At 38.0% G+C, this 22,764-nt stretch overlaps 1 protein-coding gene across 5 annotated transcripts in view; it reads right to left on the bottom strand.

The window, feature by feature from the left end:
* ZMYND11 (zinc finger MYND-type containing 11) overlaps positions 1-22,764 on the bottom strand; it is a 109,347-nt gene that overhangs the window by 10,333 nt on the left and 76,250 nt on the right. For 3 of the 5 annotated variants that reach the window (XM_061468018.1, XM_061468021.1, XM_061468019.1), the window contains 10 exons: positions 21,875-21,919; positions 18,902-19,063; positions 9,762-9,839; positions 9,264-9,356; positions 7,682-7,769; positions 5,517-5,572; positions 4,735-4,812; positions 4,074-4,192; positions 2,056-2,263; positions 131-199 (listed from right to left, as the gene is read on the bottom strand). In XM_061468018.1, coding sequence (XP_061324002.1) covers positions 131-199; positions 2,056-2,263; positions 4,074-4,192; positions 4,735-4,812; positions 5,517-5,572; positions 7,682-7,769; positions 9,264-9,356; positions 9,762-9,839; positions 18,902-19,063; positions 21,875-21,919 — 996 coding nt within the window. The remainder of the gene's footprint in view (positions 1-130; positions 200-2,055; positions 2,264-4,073; positions 4,193-4,734; positions 4,813-5,516; positions 5,573-7,681; positions 7,770-9,263; positions 9,357-9,761; positions 9,840-18,901; positions 19,064-21,874; positions 21,920-22,764) is intronic. The other 2 variants (XM_061468020.1, XM_061468022.1) reach the window with 2 other exon arrangements.

Below are 22,764 nucleotides of genomic sequence, written 5' to 3'. Positions count from 1 at the left end.
GGGGCTGGAACTTTCAAGATTAACACTGTAAACTCAGTAAAAGGTGACAGAACTTGAAGGAGTGCCTGTGAAAATTTCAGACTTTTTGTACTGTGCTATCTCTACAAAGATGGTAATTGAGGTTACTTACTTCTTTCTTGAGTTCCATACTCTGGTTACGTCGTCCTTTCTTTGCTCTTGGTTCCTGAGTAACCTTCAGCTATGAACATTAAGAAAAGCACACTGAATCAGTCAGAAAAACAGTTCATATAAGTTCATTGTAACATAACTGATGTACACTTTTACCTTTTTTTGTGATTATTTGCAATTATTTTATTTAGCAAATAGAAAGTTGAATACTGTTCTTAAATGAGAAGTACAGACAATAAACTTTTCACATTATCACTGATGACTACAACCGCATAAAGGAATAAAATTAATGAACAAGTTCTAACATTCAGTATCTATTTGCTAAAATGCACTTAATCATTCTTTTCTTAATTTCACATACCAGTTCAAACGTGTTTCTGGAATGTTCTCATATCAGTGACCATAATTAGACAGCACATGCTGTTGGAAGCCAGAAACCAGCAGTAATTATAAAGAGAATGTAAATATGTAAGGATGGTATGATTATCCAGACTTGCTATAATTGATTGTAACTGTATGTTTGCAGGGGTATGAAACTTCATGCTTAAGAATAAAAGCCAATCTCCAGCAAAAGAAACAAAGGTGAGATCTAAGTGGGTGGCATATTATCTTACAATGGGTTACAGAAAAGTTCTTATTCCTGTCTTTGAAGTATCCAGTACTAGCTAGTGTTAGAACAGGGTATTATTGATTACTACAGAGCACTGATTTTGATGGCCACTCTTATGTTTCTGTATCTGAGAAACCAGTGAAATGGATATAAGCATTAACCAAGTGCAGGATGAACAGCTGGGGTGGAGCAGAAAACATGCAAATGGACACTCCAAACCCTATGACTGAAACTTCTGAAAAACTGGGAAAATGCCACTGTTACCTTTCATAAATACTATTTGCAACCATTCTCCTGTTTCATCATACATTGTTGCATGACAACATACATCACATTAAATAAAGGGGTTACAATGGGTAAATAAGCAAATCAGGCTAAAAAAATCTAAACCCACTTTGATAAGGAGCATTCCCTTAACACAACATCCAGTTTTATGAGCTTTAAATTTTTAGCTACAAATTGATGATAGACCTGTTTGACAAAAGGGCAAAGGAAGAGGGTCAAAACACGCTGACTTTTTATATACAGGCTTAGAGAGAGTATAGTTCTTTTAAATGAGGGAAGAAGATGTTGCCAGGGAAAAGACTGCCAAGAATACAGAGAAGCATCCTGCAAGCTATGAAAATCTTACTGCCAAGTCAGTAATGGCGAATATATAACACCCTCTTGGACAATGAATAACTAGCAAGGTTCAGCTGTGGTAAGGGAATTTCCATATGGCAGTGCAAAGTTTTGTATCTTGGCCCTTTGTGCTTTTCACCATTGTTAAAGCAATATATTTTTTTCTTGTTTTGCAGAATTATTTGCAATGACTTCAATCAGTTGCTTCTCAAGCATTAACATTTGCATCTAACTTTAGCTAGACTTGCTGAAAATGTCATGGTTGGTGTTACTCAAGGATCTGTAACAGTCCAAAGTGAACATAGTCCAGCTGTGTAAAGGCTGAACAGCTACAGCACTGTCTCTTGATGGAAGTCCAAGAAGGCAGTGTTGCAGTCTATCTGATATCCATGACATTTAACTTCAACATTCCTATTTAACTTTAGAAATCTCAGTTTGTCTTATCAAGGTGCTGTAGGTTATAAACATTTTGAAACTTCCCAGAGGTCATCCAAGAAACCAAGGAAAGAGGAAAACTCTGTATTCTTGCTATTACCAAACTACAAAATACAAGGAAAATTATCCTCTGAATCCTCTTCCTGTCACCACTGAGAAACAGAGCACAAGGCTAATTTAATAGAAGATTAATCAAAACCATGTCATCTTTGTACCCTTTAATAAATTGCCCTGATTGCTAATACTGTGACAGCACTCACCTGCTCATTGCTGGTGGAAGAGATACTTGACTCTGCCTCCTCTTCCCCCTTATCCTCATTCTTTGATTTCCAGAATCTCCCCTCGCGAAGGAAACGCTGGTGCAGTTCCAGCTCATCACAGGCCTTCTTCCACCCCATACTGCGTTTCACGTGCAGCCGATGGATGTTAACTGTGATGTCTTGAATGTTTTCAGAGGGAATCCAGGCCCTTTTGAATACACAGTACAGACAGGTTTGGAAACATTACATACAGGTGACATGAGAAAATTACTTCAGAAGCAGTTTTTCACAGTAGCCAATCACTGACAATTCCTTTTTACCCATATTTTTTTTGTATAATCAATATGAATGACACAAAAAAAAAAGAACTGCACTGTGTTATTATAAGCATTTGTTTGCTGTGGGCGCTACGGATGAAAGTCTCTTTCATTTTTGGGGAGCCATACACTGCCCCCAGCACCAACAGCTGTCAGATCTCCTACCTGCTCTCTTGCTAAATGCTCTGAGTCAGACAGAAACATCTTTACTGACTGCTCATATGCTAACAGAATTTAGCCCTTGACCTCTTTTCTAGAACTGTCAAGGAATGTACCAAATTATCACCTTGAATAGAGACATTTTGTAGTTTGGGCCCCTGTCTATCAAGACTGAACATATGTGGGGACTCCTGCTCTTTGTGAATGACTTCACACCAGTGACTTGGTTCCAAAGGTACTTTGTCCTCTTAAATATTTTCAGAGAGTTCACACAGAGTTAGATGGACAGCTCTTGACATTTTGAAAGGTTATACCAAGCAACATTGGACATAAAAGAAAAAGAGTCACTGCCATGTATATCTATATAACAGAGTAAATACTCAAAAAATTAAATGTCTGTGGACATATTCTCAATTCTTGCTATTTAAATATCAGTGAAGTCAAAGAAACAATGCTAATTTACACCAACTAGGAACAGGGCCTTTCTTCCAAGTCCAGCACAGTAACTAAGTGATGGCACTCCAGTAAAATGTATTTTGCCTTTTCTATCAGCACATGTTAAAGAAGTTATAAGCACCTCATCTCACAAATGCATGGTACTTTGCTAAACAGTCTGAAGCTGTATGAACTTAATGCCAAAACTACTGAGATAAGCTGTATTTGGAAACATTCAACGTAAATCATTCTGTGATTGAGACACAAATAAAGATTCTTTATCCACTTTATGCTATTAGAAAATCATGGTAGTTCATACAACAAATGGAAAGGTGTTACACATTCTGCAAGCTACACTAAAACCGATTTAAATAAACAACCTCATAGAACTCTTGTTACCGAACTGCCTAGGCCTTTTTGGGATGCACCAAAATACACTACCTTCCCAACAGCCATAAATTACTTACAAATGCCTCCTCTCCTCACATCACAGGCATGTAAATCAAACAGAAAAAAAAAAAAAAAGTAGATCCACTCTAGTAACACTATAACCTTACCCAGCTGCTGAACAAACAACAGGAGATGGAAGTAAAAGCTGAGCTAAGAGTTAAGTTTGCAGTGTAAAGAGTTACTCTCTGAAACTGCAAACTGGCTCACAGTGGGAGCTCTGTTCTAGAAATGAGACAGAAAGATTTGTGATGTATATTGTATTACTAAAACACAAAATTGCAACGTGCCTGCTCAGAACAGAAAATAGAAGAGAGTCAATACTGCTGGAGGTAAGAGTATATTTCTGTCCAATTTTCGTCTTGGCCTGGATTAGCAGGCTGCTACTGATTTGACGGAGCAGTTGAAGTTCGCTTGCTTGCTTTAATTAAAATGGTATTAAGTAACATCCCTATGGCAAATCTGGAAAGAGAATCTCAGAGCCATTTGGCAACTTCAGATGTGTTAGACTGAGTTTTAGATTTTCTGAAACAATTATGGCAGAGTATTCAGTCTTTCTAATGTTGGCAACTAGCAGAGCCAGGACTTACTACATGATAGATGAGATAAATTCTTTTGAGTATTGTTTGTAAAAAGCAGCACATGGAATTAATAAATTACCTTTGGTGGTGATGGCCAAAAAAGCGAACATCAACTTGATTGTCCTCTTTTTGCATGACTTTGGCTGGCCAAAACCCAAAGCCTTTCATTTTGGCCCAAACCAGCTCATGATTAGGTATCTGGAAAAAATGTTGTATTTATTATTGTATATGAAGTATTATATTGATATCTCCCACAAATATTTTGCTATAATACTATGCTAGTATTTTAAGAATATGGTTGCTGTTTATGTCTAGTGTTATTTTCATTTTTATCTTCTCACGGTGCATATTTCCCTGTTAAATGTATTACTTCGATCAAAGTAAAAAAAATACACTCTGAAAAGGGTGTAACTGTCTATTGAAAACAGAGATCTTACGCAGCCCCAACATTAAACTTGTCTTAATAGCTTCATCCAGGAGTAAAGTTTTATTTCTGTCAGCTCCTTATTTTCTTGTGAAACTGTTGTAACTGGCTGATAACCAAGTTTCATAACCTATATTGTTACAGCTTTGAAGTTCAATCAACATTTCACTTGTGTAAAATATCTAGGCTTACAGACTCTTAACCATGCTTTTGAAACAAGCCCACTTAAATGGAATAGTCAATGCATTAATGATACCAAAACTACAAGCTTTTATACCAAAAAGCAAACAAATCAAAATCTGTGTCAGCAACATACACAAGGATAGCAGAACCAATTGTCAGGTCGCGCATTTGACAAATAGAAACAGTTCTTGCAAAGCTGCAGCTCATCCAGCTGAAAAACAAAAAAATAAGGTAAATAAGCCCCAAAAAATCCTTTTTATGCAACTTCAGTAGTATCCCTCTCTCTTATGTAGTAAAAGTTTTCAGCCCTGCTTGCTGATTTAGTTGAGTTTCTTCTGTCTGTGCAAACTAGAGGTGTGAAACTGAGGTGAGCTGGGTGAAAGACAAGCTGCAGAAATCTTATTCATGTTTCAGAGAAATAAAGCAGTGGGAGGAGACCAATTCATGTCTTAATGATTTATTATATCTAAAATGCAAAAAATAGTTCTTTAAATTCATCAAATATTTAAAGTACATTCTGAAAGAAGTAATTTAACTCTAGAAATGGAGAAAGTGAGAGAGCTCCCCAGCTTTATTTTTTGGTCTCCTCTGAATGATGAGAAATGTTTCAATGCCAATAACAGAATTTGGTAGGAATCTCACCTCAGGTTCAATTCATATTAGCAAGTACAATTATTTCTAACACAACTATATATTACTAGATTATTTTCAAATCTAAGATTTGATTACTGGTATATTCCATATGATAGTCTAATTGGAAAAAAAAGAAAAAAAGAGGAATACTGAATCAGCTGTTAGAAAGTTAAGGGAAAATTTATAATAAACTTCAGAGCATTTTAACTTTTGCAATATGAATAATAATTTTCTTAGGTTCTGAAATGAAAAGTATTTTGTCTACATCTTGGTACTACTTACTTCATGACATGTGTCTTTGTAAAGCATCCTTGCTATATCAGCTTGTTCACTATCCGCTATAAATTAAAAATAAAGGGTATGAACAATCACAGTATGATCACAGTGCTCACAAAGATTTGCAGCTGTTATTGCTATGATTTTCATGCTATAATTGTCTGGCTTGAGAATACAAACCATAATTTAGTTACTTGGATAACCCTTCTATTTAAAATTTTGTAACAATCAGTTTTGTGTTTGTTTTCTGTTTCATATTTATATGCAGAAATACCATTGGGAGCTTTTAAATTCAACAATACAAGTACACATCTGAGAAGCAGCAGCAGGGACACAGGGCTGCTCTTAATAAGGATCCAATTTCTTTCTCTCCTAGCATCTCAATGACATGCTGCAATTGTCCTAAAACATGGCTCTCTCACTACTTGGGAGTAACACAGGTACAATCACATAAGCATTTCTGCTCAGATTAATGCTTCACAGACTGTTTCCCTTTACACCTGTTTCTTTTCCTATTAGTATATTCCCACCCCTTCCTACAATGACACTGCAGATCTTCTGATGCTGCAAATAGACTGGTTCCACTCTCCTCCCAGTTTTCCTGAATGTGGGCTGTGTCTGCAGGGAGGAACCACATCCTTCCTGAAATGATGGCATCTGTTACATCTGGCTATAGCTTCTGGACGCGGTGGAACTGTTTTTCCACTTCCAACCAGATTGTCCCATCAGCCACTTTTTACCTTCCCAGTAACTAACAGCTTCTCTAATGCCTGTATCTCCACACAATGCAGCAGCAGGATACCTCTAGTGTGGAGGTAGCTGTATTTTCTGTCACAATATGGCAGATATGGTCCACAAGTGAAAAACAGAACCACAGAATCATAGAATGGTTTGGGTTGGAAGGGACTTTAAAGATCACCCAGTTCCAAGCCCTGCCACAGGCAGGGACATCTTCCACTAGACTACATTGCTCAAAGCCTCATCCAGCCCGGCCTTGAACACTGCCAGGAATGGGGCATCCACAACTCCTCGGGGCAACCTCTGCCCAGTGCCTCACCATCTTCATAGTGAAGAATTTCTTCCTAATATCCAATCTAAACTCACCGATGCATCTCATCAGGTCCCATGGGCTTGTGCACCTTCATGTTCCTTAGATGTTCTCATCTTTTCCTACAGTTCTTCATTCTCCCAGTCCCTGCCTTTGCTTTCTGCAACTTGGGCAGGGTGGGAGGAGCACTTGCAAGTGAAGACCAAGGCAAAAAAGTACCTCAGTCTTCTCCATATCCCAGGTAACCAGGTCTCCTGTTTCCTTCCAGAAAGGGCCCACACTTTCCCTACTCTTCCTTTTATCACTGACATACCTACAGAAGCTTTACTCGTTGCCTCTGATGTCCCTGGCCAGATTTAATTCTATCAGAAATTCAGCTTTCCTAACCTGATTCTGGGTGGCTCAGACAATTTCTCAGTATTCCTCCCAGGCTACCTGTCCTTGCTTCCATCCTCTGTAGGCTTCCTTTTTGTGTTTGAGTTTGTCCTGGAGCCCCTTGTTCATCCACACAGGCCTCATGGAGTTTTTGCCTGATGTCCTCTTTGTTGAGATGCATCCATCCTGAGCTCGGATGAGGTGATCCTTGCATATTAACCAGCTTTCTTGGGCCCCTCTTCCCTCCAGGGTTTTATCCCATGGTACTTTACCACGTAGAGCCTGAAGAGGCCAAGTCTGCTCTCCTGAAGTTCAGTGTAGCAAGCTTGCTCTGAGCCCTCATCACTGACGTGAGGATCTTACTATAGTGTATCTATAGTGTGTCCATAGTACATATTTCTGCTGACACAGCACATAAGAGTTCAAACCTCTTTTTAGCTTAGAACAGTGTAAGTCTACTGGCAGAAATCTGCAGTATAAACAGACTTATGACTTAGGCTGCAGAAGAAACAGGATGGCAAAGGTGCAAATTCCCACTAACAGCTTTAGGCAGAGAGTATGAAAATAATTGCGTAGTGAGTGGGCCAGAAAAGACCCTGCAAAGTCCTCTTGCAGCTTGCTTTGATTTTTAAGGGCCCTCAAATTACTTCATCCACACTTATCTAATACCAAATTCAATCCCCAACTTGTGAGTTTCCTACAGATAAAGAAGGATCACATAAAGTAAGCAGTTAATGTAGTACTTTACCTCCATAGAAAATCACTGTGTTGTGTAGAAGCAGCTGAGCATCTGCTTTGAACTCCTCATAACTCCTGTACTTTCCTTCATTTACTTTCTACACAAAAGAAAACATAGGACTGTGAAGAAAACTGTTAAAGTCCTGTACCCATTTTTACGCAGAGAAGCTTTCACAGAAATCTGCATTATGCAACACAGATCAGACACTGCCTTTCCTGCACACAGAAGGAATACTTAGAACTCTGACATGGTTTGTTAGTACCTGAACACTGGCTGCATTGGTCCCTTTATGCAATAGCCAGAAGTAAAATAGATGCTCTAATACTTGACTAAGTTTATAAAGCAATTCTCTTGGTTGTAACATGGTGAACCTGGGCCAGCTTGACCATAAGGTGTGATCCAGAACTCTTCTTCAAATTAAAATACATTCCCTGAGGTGAAGGCTTTCATGTCTTAGAATACCAGCTAGTTTCAGAACAAGTCTGACTGCATTTATTCTTCACTTGACAGTCAGCGCTTTTTGTGATGAAAGCTGATTGTCTTAGTCCTTCAAACTCTTAACAAACTCCTAACAACTCCTAACTTATGCCTACATGGAATCATGCAGGTCATTTTCCTAGTATGTTCCTTCATCTGATAAGGAATGCAGCATTTTCAGTTGTGCTCTGTCAAGAACACCTATGAGAATTCCAATCATCAAACATAACATCATCAGCTTCTAGGATGCTATCACGGCCAAAAGACCTTCTTTGGAAGCAGGTGAAGGTGACACAGTGAAAGGAAGGCCTGACCTATTTTCAGGCTCACCTAGTGTTGCCTGTACTTTAAGCCAGCCAGTACTGTTGGTCTCCAAAATTGTCAGTGATCCTACTCTTTATCCATGTGTTTCAGTAACAGTAATAAAGCAAAGGCTTTTCACATCTGTGGTTTAGAGGGCAAGATGTACAACAGCACTACATAGTAATCCAGTTGCAGCAGTGAATAAAGATAAATATGCTGTTCATTTTGGTCATGTGTAGTTGACTTACATGAGTCATGATCAGACCTTTAGTTCAGAAAAAAAGGACAACATATTTACTAGTACTTTATTTTTGGAACAATTAATGCAAAACAGATGTTTTGAGTGAGTTTTGGGTTTTCGTGATAAACAAAAGGATTGTTCTTTATGAATCATGTAGATGTTTATGAAGTTGACACCTACACAAGGGCATAATGACTAAAATGGGAACATGGTCATAAACATTGGGCCAGATATGCAAACATAGGCACTCAATACTGTATTCAGTGACTTAGATAAAGGCTACTTTTTCTTAAGATTTCAGCTGCCTACAGCTCCTCGCAAAACTGTAGTACAAAAGGAATTGAGGATACTCTGTTAGAAAATCAGGCACTGCTCAAAATGGTTTTACTTGGCTACTTATTTGTAAGGAAAAGTTTGAAGTTTTAAGCTCCCGTATCCAATGCTGGATACAATACTGAAATACTGATCATAAGGAGAATGAAACAGGACTAGTGCTTTAGTCCTTAAGGTTTATCTTCACTGTTAAAAGATACCATAAACATGTGGAAGTTACAAAGCAAGTCACTCTACCTCCTGTATAGTAGGAACGTCAACAGCTGAGTGCACCAGCCTTCTATACATTGGGTGTTTGTTGTCCTTCCCTTTCTTGTTTAGATCTATAGCCTGAAAGGACCATGAGACAGTGTAAGTTATTGCATTTAAATCTGCCTAGAACAAACAAACAAACAAAGATTAAAAAAAAAAATGCAATAGTTTGGAATATTTCAGGTGGGAAATACACAAGGCCGAACTGTGGATCCACAGTATGACATGTGCCTAAAACCTGAAAAAATGTCAATTTCAGAGGATTCACAGGCCCATGGCATAAACTTCTCCAGCCAGAATGATACTAATCTGAGCAATGAGACCTGATAGTTATATGCTGAAATATACAAAAGGCCTATGACAGGAGAAATAAAATGACACCCTCTTGTAGCCCTCCACCCTGCACAGCCACACATAACCAACTGTAACACATCCTGTACAGTGCAACCCAACCTTCCATAAGCTTCCCTGTTTCAGACTCACCCGCTCCTTCATACGAGAGACTATGAATCGTAGGTATGTGCTCATCTCTTGTTTACTTGTGTTTTTCTTCTTGATACTCTGTCAAAGAAAAACAGTATCATATTATTATTTTAAACTTGACTATAAAATTCATCCAATAGAAATCTTCTTTGCATCACAACATTATTTGAAAAGGTAACTTTGAATCACATGTCACACAACCTTTTTAAGGAAAATCTTTTCTGGGAAATCAGTAACACTAACATGCCACAACAACTATATTTGTTGCTCTGAATTATGTCCGAGCTGAGGACTTCAGCTACATAAGAATTACAGGTTTTATTTCCAGTTGTATCCATATCACATTGTCAGAACCTCTCATGTAAAAGAAGTGTCTAATTAGAATAAAACGATGAAGAAAGGCATTTTAGGGAGCAGGTTAAAATTTGTCTTTTGATTAGCAAGACATTAATATATTCACTAAAATAAGAAATTCTTTTCAAAAGAATATCCTGTACCACCTACTAATTATGTGCTTACTAGGCAAAATAACACTGTCTAGGTGGAAGCCAAATAGGCTCTAGGCAGCAAAAACTCAGAGCACTTTTTAGGGCCTGAGAAACATAGCAGTTGTTGATTTTTTTTGGTGGTTCTTCCTTAATGAAATCTAATCCAGATTCTGGAACACAAACTGCTTCTTTTTAGCATTTCAGGATCAAGAGTTCCACCCCTCCACCCCCACCCCCCTCCATTTTGGATCAGTATAGATACTTATCCCTACCCTTCAAAGTCAATCCAGGCTAGTGGAAAGCACTGCATACAGAAAATGTGCTGCTAAAGAGAGGGTGCCTCTCTGCAAATGCCTAGCATGCTCTTACAAACCAGCCTTTCCAGCTCCAGGTCACAGCACCTGTGCAGTTATGCATGGCCTTACAACAGCTACCTGAAAAGTGCTATCTCCTCCTTGCTCTTGCCTACAGTAGCTCTACAAAACAAAAGCAGAGTGAAACAACAGCATGGGTTTGAGTTTTATCATCCTGAAGTGATTTCTAACTGCTGACATCGTTTGCAAAAAACATTTACTCCTTCTCACACCTCTGAATGCACAGAGTGCAAAGCCGAGCTCTCCCCTTCTCATGCCTCACATCACGACCCGTATGCTGTGTGGACCAAACCGGCTTATCCTGCATCCTCAAATTTTGACAGTCTTTAGCGAGATCCATATAATTGTGCAGATGACTGTTGCTTAGCAAACACGAGAAAAAACAGGATCCATGTTCTAATAGGTAGCTAAAAGAGGTATGAGGCTTATGAATTACTAATCACTAGAAGAGTGCTATTTTTCACTGAATTACTTTATATATAACTCTGAACATATAGAGGGGTCAGACTCATTGAGTACAGAGCAACTACTTCTACATATTTACTCAGCAAAAGTGAATTAACATATTAGCACCTAAAGAAAAATGACAGAACTTGATTGTGTCTCATTTACTTATATTCCTCCTGCAAGCCACTGAGGACAATAAAAATCAAAGGCTGGCCATTGTGCTACAGCAAGTGCGCAACCTGTACATCTCTCTTACTACCTCCTCCTTAAATCAAAACTGTAAACAGAACTACCAATGAAGCTGTTTATTTGATTGTTTAACGCTATGCACAGAATCATTACAAACTGTGCTGAAGTACCAGTTCAGTCATGAACCTATATAGATATTACAGTATGCATAACAACACTACAGCTTTTTCCAGACAGGACACTACCACTGCTGGGTAAAACTCACTGTTGTGGAAAGGGCCAGCACCAGGTCTTTCTAATACTTACAATGCCTGTAAATACTATTTTCATCATATTAATGGTTCCCTGACCTTCCTTCTAAATTCTGGAAGGAGTCAGACTTTTACCCTGCACTGTATGTCTGAATCACCTTCTGTATATTCATGTTTTACATTGTCTGCTGTGAGAATGTGCATTCTGCTGGAATTCAGTTCACCCATTTAGTTTTGCATAAACCAACATTGCTGCTGCAAATTCAAACCCAAATTTGCATTAAATTATATGCATTACGAAACACTGCTGTCATTTTAGGCACTGGAGTGCTAATGACGCAGCATTTTGAAAGACTGAAATTTATTAGGACACAATAAAACTCACTTGCACTGACACCTCTTTTTTTGACATGGTTCTCAATTTATCATCCTTTGAAAGTATTTCAGCATTCATGTGAACCATTTTTCATGCCCTACTGGGCAAGACAGTTTGTAAGAGACTGTGTTGAGATAGATGGTTTACAGTCCTATCCTTCAGATCACGAGAAAGGGTAGATAGCTGGCTTTGTATCGTTATTGACATCAGCAATTAATATCATCTTAAGCAGCAATGAAAATGATATAATGAACTTGACAATTCAGGCAAATTTGAATTTCTCCCCTTTTCCTTCAATTCCCTACACTGATTAATTTAAAGCAAAATTTGATTCCCAGGTTCATCTACTAAATATTGAAAGGTAATAAATTTGGGGAATTGGAGCCTATGAGCCAGCAAAAATGTCTTTTTATGGCAAGGTGGCTCACTCTTTGTAGAAAGCGAGTTATTATCCAACTGCTTCATTCACTTTTCAGCAAAGATTAGCCCTTTAGGAGGTACCACTCGCACATTCCTTGAAAGCCATAATGGAAAATGTGTAACTTTTTAATAAACTCCCCCTACTTTCTATTTTGAAGACTTATATTGTCCTCAGAGAAGTCAACCTAGAGCCACTTAAAGCAAGAAAATAGGGGATATGATTTACATAATATCTATATTGCTCTGACATAAGAAAATACACCTATTTTCAGGTCCCTTTTTAGCCAGAGTGATATATAAGCAAGTATAAATAAAAATTAGGTCTTTTAATCTCCTACTTTGGGGAAACAAAAACAATGATGGTGGCTTGTGAATCTACAGAAGTGCAAACATCCGCTGTGTATCTTTTCCCACAGTCAGATCTACTAACATACTCCAAGCCTTTAACTACAAGTTTCTTTCACGGAGTCGGCTACGATTCAATCCAGCCCCAAAAGATTTTAAGGATCTTTATACTTGTAGATACCCTATCTGTGGGATGTATTATCCTAACATAAGATTGTACTAGGTCTGGCTGGGATTAAGTTAATTGTCTTCACAACAGCTCATATGGTGGTATGGCTCAGATTTGTGACCAAAACACTGTTGATAACACACTGATATTTTAGCTCTTCCTGAACAGTGTTTGCACAGTATCAAGGCCTTTGCTGTTTATCACTCTGCCTCCACAGTGAATAGATTGGGAGGTTTGCAAGAGGTTGGGAGGAGATACAACCTGGGAGATAACCTGAGCTAACCAAAGTGATATTCCATGCCATATGATGTCATGCTCAGCAACAGAAAGGGAGAAGAGAGGGTTTAAGAGGGCTATCCATGTTTTGCTTGGGAATTGGCTGGGCATTAGTCCAGCTATGGAGGGTGATGAGTGATTGCCTTTGAAGCACCTGTTTTGTTCTCTTTCTCTCTTTTTCCTTAACTTATTAAACAATTTTTATCTTGACCCAGAAGTTATCTTGATTTTACTCTTCCTTTTCTCTTTCTCTGTCCCACTGGGAGTTGGGGAGAAGTGAGAGAGTCTGCGTTGTGCTTAGCTGCCTACCGGGGTTAACCTAAAACAAGGATGATACCTAAGTTACACTGTTTTGAGTATTTTTTTTTAGAGAAATCTGCAGCCTTTCTGCTTTGAACCAAGATAAATTGAAAGGCTTGGTCAGACATACGCGTTTACATAGGGAATGTAGGAGAGAAGTAATAACCTTACAATAGCAATCCTCCTGTAGAAGATTAATGAGACATGGTAGGTGGAAGGCCAAGGCTGCAACCTAACTCTTTGCTTATGGGTGCAGGAAATACCTTATATATGCCTTATTCTCTGCAGCACATCTATTTCCTAGAAGCTGGTTCCTGAAGGGTGGATTTACATTTCTGTTTATATTCGATATTCCAGATTAATAATACTCCTTAGCTGTTAAAGAGGGTAGCAATATATTGTATTGTGCAGGTGTGACTTGTTTAGCAATTTGGACATGTTTATGGTGCAGGAATTCACTACAAGACTTTACGAACCACACAAGGTTAGCAGCAGCTAGGGACACTGCCAGGAAACACCCCATCCTTCAGTAGCACCTTTTACAATGGAAGTGACTATCCTTTGCACTCCAAGTTAGCATGTAGCTTTCAACTCTCAGGGTGACAATGGCCACCATGCTGCAGTTGTTGCAATCTTTCATTTGAAGAGAAAAAAACAGAGCAACTCTAAGAAATGTAAGGTGTTACAGCCAGCATTCTGTCTAGCTAGAAGCATTTCAATTAAGCTTTCTCCCTGTAAAAAAGCTTCTGTTTCCCTATAATCATCCATTAACAAATTTATTTTGTTTCCTCTCTTAACTGTCATGTGTAAACACATATCAAAGAGCTTCACTTCACTTAGTGATGGATTAGGTGAAGGCTGCTCAATGACAGATACATGTTTCTAGGGTACCAGTTCCATTTTCATAAGCAATTCAGGTTTCCAGTGGTATATCTGCAGAAGGGAACTATGTGCATGTCTAACATACATTCACCACTGCTGTTTAGAAACTCCTTGCTTTACCCACTGGTCCTTGGATTTTTTAGGGCTTAAATTTCCAGAGGAATTTGGTACTACATATGGAAAGCTTTACTGCTCTGATGCCCTCTGAAACTTCCAACCCTCAGGTCCTCAGGTTTCCTGTACCATTAAGAAAGGTATGCAGGCACACAGGATGTGTCTCAGAATAACCAGTGCACCGTATGCCTCAAGCAGCATACAGAAAACCATCTGCCTGAGCAGAATATGGCATATGACTTGCCTCTTTCAGGACCACGTAGAGTTAAAAACTAGACTTTACAAAGCATTAGGTGCTTTTGGAAAGGTTACAGCTAAATCCACAAATTGCTTTGTACTTGTATGGTGCATTAAGCACCTTCTGAATATGAAGCATCATATGCATTAAATACACTTTTAAGTGCACAGAGAAAGTGGTAGGAGGCTCTAAGTTGAGGTTTCCCAGTTTTGTCATTGCTGTGGACAAACTCCTTTACACTTTTTAAATACACCCTATGCAGTGCCCAGTTCTGATGGCTCCCTGACTTATTCACGGGTGCATGCAGCTGAAAGGTGAACAGAAGTGACCTGCCAATGACTAACACCTCCTGAGGTATGCACTCTGCACACTGAGCCATGTGGTGCTAATATTAAGCCTATACTGGAACTTCTCTTCACCCACCAATCCGTGGCTATTATTTGTGAGATTGTGCCAAATCCTGTTTACAGAATATGTTTCATCATAAGGCTATCTAACTCCTACCAAAACACACCATAAGAAAAGTCAGTAAAGCTATGTTCTTTCTTTTCTGTACTCTACATTAACCATGCTGACTGACAGCTAGTACCTAAAACCCGCCGATCTAAGCACTTGAGTTACTTAAGTAACCTTCATCTTTTTGTGCTTCTAACTTTCTACTGTTTGTCATTCTCACTTGTCAAATTATGTCTAAAGTTGATTGTGAACTGCATGATGGTGTATTTCTATGTACTCTATGAAATGCTTAGTACAAGCACCAGAACTCAGAAATAGCCTATTTATAGAATACTGAGCAGCACAGCATTTAATATCTTAAGTTCTATAGTTTACTTTGCTCTCTTATTTATAAAAATCAGAAGTATTGGAATACCCACTATGATAGGTAAATTGGTTATAATTTCTTGAAAAGTACATGCATGAAAGATCAATCTCTGATCAGATGATTGCAAAAACTTTAGGAGTCAAGTGAAACCATACGGATAATGCTTTCTTTTTGTTTCACAAATTAAAATCTACTCTTCTGGGACAAACAATACATCACCATGCATAAATTTGTCTTTCTATAAAATTATTTTAAAATCTGATTTTTTTTTCAATGAGAAATATTGTTTACTCCTATATGTGATCAATATTTTCCTATTCAGACTTTTATATCCCTGCCCCCCCAAATACTAGCATTTTTGCAGTACTTTCTGTAGTTTTTAGGTGCTAAATTAACAGCTGGAGAAAATTAATTTCCTCCTTTTATCTAACCAAAGAGTAGCAATAAATGTACAAGTCTCCTACATAGATTGAGTTGACTAACCCTACCTTGAACGGACCATTCCAGTAGTGGGGAATGTAACCTCTAAGTTAATTCAATATTGAGTCTTTCTCTTGTGACCTGTCTACCAGGAATTTTGCTGATAATACCAATTTATTTCACTTAAGACAATGATTAGTCAGCAGCCAGGGAAAATTTTCAATCACTGCAATGTGGTTTGAATTGAACTTTGTTTGACTCTTGACTCCTGCTGAGAATTATGGGTACAAAATATACAGATTGGTACCATCAAGTAAAAAAAAAAAAAAAGGCAGGAACTGGACACTCTTACTTATGGATTCAGTGGAGTAAAACCACCAGCAGGGAGGCAGAGTTCAGAGTAAGGTTTGCAAGGGATTGTTATAAACATTAAGGGAGCAAAAATATTTTAAAGTTATTAACAAATCCTTGGCAATGTCCTTTATAAAACGTTTCTGAGTAGTCAAGTGTGCAAGATAAAGCTGCACAGGTTGATTGAACTAGTACAACCAGCAATTGCGAAATGAATAATCCAAAGGCTTGCTGACCTTGGCAGCATTACAGAAAGCAATCTTTACATAAGAATGATGTGGTCCTGCATTATTTCTCCCAATATATTAGGTTTCAAACATACCTTAACTTCACCTTTGCAAAGAACTTTGAAATCCCTAGGTGAAAAGTGCTATGTCCATTTTCAAGAATAAAGTATGAAAATATATGCATCTCTTTGTCCTAGCTATTACTTTTCTTGAATGTACACATTTGCTGCTGATAATGCAAAGTAAATCCTATTACCCTTATGCTAGATAGTTAAGCTCTGTTACATCCTCTGGACATCAGCCATGGCTCTTCAAATTACCATAGTTTTGTTGAATATAGGCCTCTCTTGCTTTTAAAATTAAATTAGAGCAGTCCTTTCCTAAGAAGATGGGGAGAAAGTAGTGGAAGAATACCGAAGCCTGACACAAGGACATTAACTCCCATGCTTCCTTTACTTCCAGGGTCTGTGAAAGCATTAGTCCAAGTTTTCAGAATTAGGGCTTGAAGTGATTTGGATTAATTACAAAGAAAATAAAAGCTTCTAGTACAGTGGAAAAAGGATGCCATGGCATTCAAGGTGCCATTATTCACAAAACCAGGCTGATCATCATCTGAGGCACTGAGCAAGCCAAAGATCTTTGGGGCTCGAAGTATTTAAGAGCCCCTCCTTTCCCCCTCTCCCCCCCCCCCCCCCCCAAATTTCTCCTTAGTCTTTCTGCAACAAAAACGGGAAGACAGACACAGTGCACATGGTCTGATTTTTATCAAGGTAAACATTTGTTTAATGTCCTTGCCATTGTTATTGTCAAGGATTTTAAGGCTCCAAGATGAAAGTCGAAACTGTTCTCAAAGCTGACCATCCTATGTATCTGTGCATATTTCATGCAATTATACAGCATTTCTGCTCTGACCATAGCTATGTTATAAGATATTTTACAAGCCACCTCATGTACAAGGTGGCTAAAACCATTTGCATTCACTACTCTGGTGTCACCGAAAATTACTGGTAGACTGGATCCAGTTTACCTAATTTTAACTATTTATAACAATCAATAATACTTATTATAAAAGCCAACAATTATTAAAGAGATTTATTTAAAATCTGAAACCAATTCCCCTATATATGGTCATTCTTTATTCTCAACAGTGGCAATATTGAGTAGCTAAATTAAATGCTGATAATTCAATATGGAGAGATATAGTACCTGAACTTATTGTGCATGTTCTTATCGTACATGTCCTTATTCTTGACTGGTTTGTTTCCTGCCACTACTTCTTTCTCATTCCTTTACACCTTCTTGGGCAGGTTCGATTTTCTTGCTAGTTCCCTAAACCCTGAGAACTCCCAGTCTGAGGCAACAGAATTTTTACAATCAGTTCTAAGGTAACATCAGTTAGAAAGTGCTGTTTTGAAACAAAACAATCTATTTGTTTTCAAAAACCACTATTCTGTACTATGAAGTGCCTGAACCCTTACATTCCTTGCAGCACAGATCATCTGAAGGCCGGTCTGCTGCTCTACATCTAGACCAAAGCTTTTAGCATGGGAATTTCTTCATCCAGCAATCCAAAGTAGAGTGCAACTGGCAATTTTACACCATTCTATACCAATAATTTGATCTTAAACACTCATGTGTATTATTCCCTCCATTTAAGGAAGCCTAGGAATGTGCTCCACTAGGGGAGGTGATGCGGAGATGACAACTGTAAAGAAAAGTACCTGGCTGACTCAAGGCCAGGTACCAGGAAGCACCATCCTGACTAGAATGTTTAGTCTTCTAATGACATGTAGGCAACACACCTGCTCATTCTTCAAAACTATGGATAAAAAATACTCTTTCCTGTCTCCCTACCATACTCATCAGAATAACAATTTTAAAGAAAAAGCAATATAGATAGGTTGCTATGACTGAAATCCATATTAGCCTTTTTGGCACCAACAGAATCCACAAATGTAAACCAGAAGCAGGATTTCACCCCATATTTTTTTATACTGCCCTTATCAGTAACAAGACTGTGGCTTTGTAATGTAAAATATAATTCCAATAAAATATTAAAAATGCATTCATCAAAATACAAAAAAGTTACATTATGATTCATTAAAATGATGTTAAGTAAAGACAGTAGCATCTTATACAGCAATTTGCTTACTCATGTTGAAAATTTCACAATATACTGCATTCACACGTGGCATACAGACGTACACACATTCCCACACAGTATACTGTGTGTTCAAATGTATTAGCAAAACTTGCTGGAGTCTTCAAAAATGACCATCTGCTACATGAACCATATTTTGGTATCTCTGTATAGATGCTCTAGTTATGTACCATCATTTCAATATTCAGTTCTTTATCCATTGACCTGGCCAGACCATCTGGATACCTTAATGAATCTATTAACGAATATCAATCCTCTAAGCAGCACATGAAATCTCGTAGGTACTCACCCTGCAAACTGGGCACTGCCAGTGACTACTGCTGTCTCTAAGCCTGAACTCATCAGACAAACACTTGGAATGATACACACGAAAACACAGGTCACATATCAACACCTCTCCAGGCAAATGGCATTCAAAACAATACCAGTCATGATTTTCTGTCTCCCAGTCCTACAAAAAATACAAAATATTTTGGTATGACATTTTGTCAAAATCTGCAGGAACTAAGAACAAAATTGATATGTCTTGAAATCCAGCAGCAATTAGACATTATAAACATTTTAAGAAGTGTATAATGTTTAAAAAACAGGGGAAAACCTACATGCTTAAAGATCTTCATCAATTTAATACACACTAACTCCAATAGAATAAGAATGCCAAGTTTTACTTTTTTCAAGTGTCTGATTGGTAACAATTTAGAATATGAGGTCTGTCCACAATGAAAAGTGGGTTTGTTTTCTACCTTCATGTAAAACACTACTTGTTCTCTCTGTATTAGACTACAAACAAAAGTTTGCGCACCTCAACAGACCATACCTATTTCCTGGGACTATTTCCTCTTGTTTTGATTGTTACATTATATTTTCAACTGTAATTTTCTCAAGGGTGGTCCCTTCCAGTCTTTACTCGCTTAAAACTGACAACCTATCAGCATCAAAATATTGAGTTACAAGAAATAAATGAAATCATGAACCTACTACTGCACGAAATGCTTCTGCTAAGCAATCCCAATGCAATTAAAAAAATAGAAAATGTTTCACTTGCAGTGCCCAATAGCACAAGGCTTATTCCTGAAATATTCTACAGAGGATAAAGGATATGGTTCTGCTGATGCACAGATGTCTTTAATACACTCTTCCCTGAAAATTCAGCCCCAATGGCCAAATTCTGACCTTTGAAACATGTGCACAAGCTTTGCTGAAGTAAATGAGAGCAGCATGAGTATAATTTAGAGGCTGATTTTGCTCTAGGAATCTAGCGCACTAAAACCAAGCAGAATTGCCAGTGGCCATCGTTCAATCTTTATGTTTGTTATCTGAAATGCAACACTTTTCCCTATACTTAGAAGGCAAAATAGCTGTCATATCTCAGATAAAACTCCCAATACCTTTTCATGTCAAGTGTCACTTTTCAATGGGTTCAGATCTCTGAAAAAAATTACTCTTATTCTTCAATAAATTATTTTGATAAAAATCTGATGAAGCTATTTTTAACATGATATTGTAAAAGTGGAGTTAGCAATTCCCACCAGCTGCCAGAACTGGCATTTGTCTGATTCTCATTTTCCCATGCCTGGGAACTACAGTCATGCATGTCCTTGTGTGAGAGGCCTCCTTAAAGGAGCAGCGTAAGATGTGCTACACAAAAGTGGCACTTCCAGTCCCTTATGCTAAAGAGCAGCTGTGTTGCGCATATAGTTCATCTGACCAGAGATTTAGGGAGAGCCACAACCGAGCTTGCCTACACTAAAGCTTATACACCATGAATGTTGCACTGCTGGGGCAGTACGTTTAGGTGAAAAAAAAAACAAACAAAAAACAAAACCCAAATAACCTTTAACCAATGATTTCTGAACTCAGAACTTTGCCCTCCTTTGTTGTTCAGAGTAACAGTGTAACTTGACTCTTCTATCGTTTCTCCTCATTTAATTTTACTTGCCAATTCTGTGTATCTCAGACAAAAATAATAATACCATAAAATTTGGCTATAAAGAACACATTTTTGCTCCACAAAATCTTTCCCCTTCATTCCCTTTCACTACAAAATCCAGTGACAGTGAACTTTGGCAGTCCTTTCATTACAATATTTCAGAAACAACTAAAGATACTGCATTGTTGATGTACTTGATTTGCTTGTAGACTGAAAAAAAATCAGAATAAAGTATTGCTTTATGCTTCTTTCATATTAACTGTAATACATCTTCTTTGTGAAACAAACAAACAAACAAACAAACAGACGGTAATAAAGAGCCAATTAAGCAAGAAAAAGAATCAGTTTTGAGTAAAGATCTGCCCAAATAAAAATCAAACTGAGAGGACCCCAGTAGGTCCCAGCTACTGACAGAATCAGGATTCCAGTATTCTTAATTTTTATTCATAGTAGTTGCTTATTGGTATATTCCAGATATTCCATTGTTAGGAAATATGCTGGCAAAGAGATGCAGAATTTCATAAACAGACGGAAATATATTTGCTGGCAAGAAAAATCATACAGTCAAGCCAGAAACCATGACATTAAATAAAACACCAGAAGAAGCTTCCTTCAGTATTCACACTGTAAAGTTTTGAAAACATCATTATTTCTAAATATTATCACCCACATTTTTAACAGAAAAGATTTTTAGTTTAATGCAGTATATTTAGTGCATAAGTATATAGAAAACATTTATTTGTGCAACAGAATTGAAAAGTTAAAATAAAGGCAATAAAAAAGGTACATAGTTCTTGTGAACAACTGCCCTTTTGAGTTCAAGAGCAAGGTCAGAGGCATTAATTTTGCTCCAACAGTAATGAAATGCTATTATTTCTCTCAGTTTACATAAGTTTGAACGAGAGGAGAATGTGCTCCCAACACATTTCTTTTTCGTGCAGGAGATCAGATTCATTTAAACAGCTCAGACTCTTGACTGTCAGTGCTCGGGATAGGACAGGTCAAACTCTCCACCAGCTGCACACACGGTTAAGTCTGCATTTACAGAATACACCACCAGGTGTCATCAGCCACTCCGAAAATGACTGATTAAAGGGCAACCATTGTAACAACATCTTGAACTGTAACATGTGAGTAACCACTTCCAGCCCCCAAGAGAGAGAAAAAAATCATCAAACTACATACATACATAATGCAGACTAAACTCAGAATTGGAAGTGATATGGATGATGGTGGTGGTTAATATAGTAAACTAAGCTATCCTAATGGAAGACAGAAACGTAATAGAAAATATGACAGAGTTCAAAACCACATAGTGCAAAAATTGTTCACCTTGTTTTTTGCTGCTGTCTGGGAAAAAGGCTGCATACCGTAGGCCTTTCAAAATAAAAACAAAACAAACTTTGTATCTATACTGTAAGCCATCCGATTATCAGGATATACACAAGGCTAGAAAGAATTCATGCACAGTGACCATGAAATCAATTGTTACTTCTAACATCTGGTTGCATACATATCCTCCTGCATTTCTGGAAAGCTAACTAATGCTTTCACCACAATTTTTTTCTTTAAAATATCCCATGTACTTATATCATTAAAAGAACCCAACACCCATCTTCTTCCCCATATACACACCCACCAGTAGGCCAACGTAAAAATCAAAAAGAATATTAATTATTGTTAATTAATGCATTCTCTTTGATACATAAACCTTCTCTGAGCATCTAAAAAAGATCCCTGTAACATAATTTACTGCATAGGGAGCAGCCCCACTAAAATGAAAGCAACACCGTCTTTGTTGCGTATTACCAAAGATTAAGCTACCACTTTACCAGTAACACAGTCCTTATTAGTGTATAAAAGGTGCTACATTTTCCTGGGGCCATGCAGAATGGAGGAAGTCCACCACGGGGACTCAGTTTGCCAATACCCTTATTTCCTGATGCAGGGTGGGGAAAGCCTCTTGGATCACTGTGCTAGCAGACAAAGGGAATCCTCTGCCGGCAGCACCTGGCTGCCCAAGTTCAGCAGTTCAGCAGTACCCAGTGACTGGCCACAGCCCCCAAGATGGAGTAGATTTGGCAGCAGTGCTGCATAGCTCAGATGTAACAGGAGGCCTTCCCCCTTCATTCTACTCAGCTGCCCATTGCATTTGTAGATACATGCATCAGCAGGGCAGCAAATGTCTGTTTGGGGGATTGTATTTAATAGCCAAAGAGCTC

Source organism: Pezoporus flaviventris, unplaced genomic scaffold, assembly GCF_033815535.1.
Source record: "Pezoporus flaviventris isolate CSIRO_AGI_PZ_B2104156 unplaced genomic scaffold, CSIRO_AGI_Pfla_v1 ptg000047l, whole genome shotgun sequence".
NCBI classification, from domain to species: Eukaryota; Metazoa; Chordata; class Aves; order Psittaciformes; family Psittacidae; genus Pezoporus; species Pezoporus flaviventris.
Note: the sequence above shows the minus strand (reverse complement) of the source record. Positions and strands in the feature narration are given on the sequence as shown.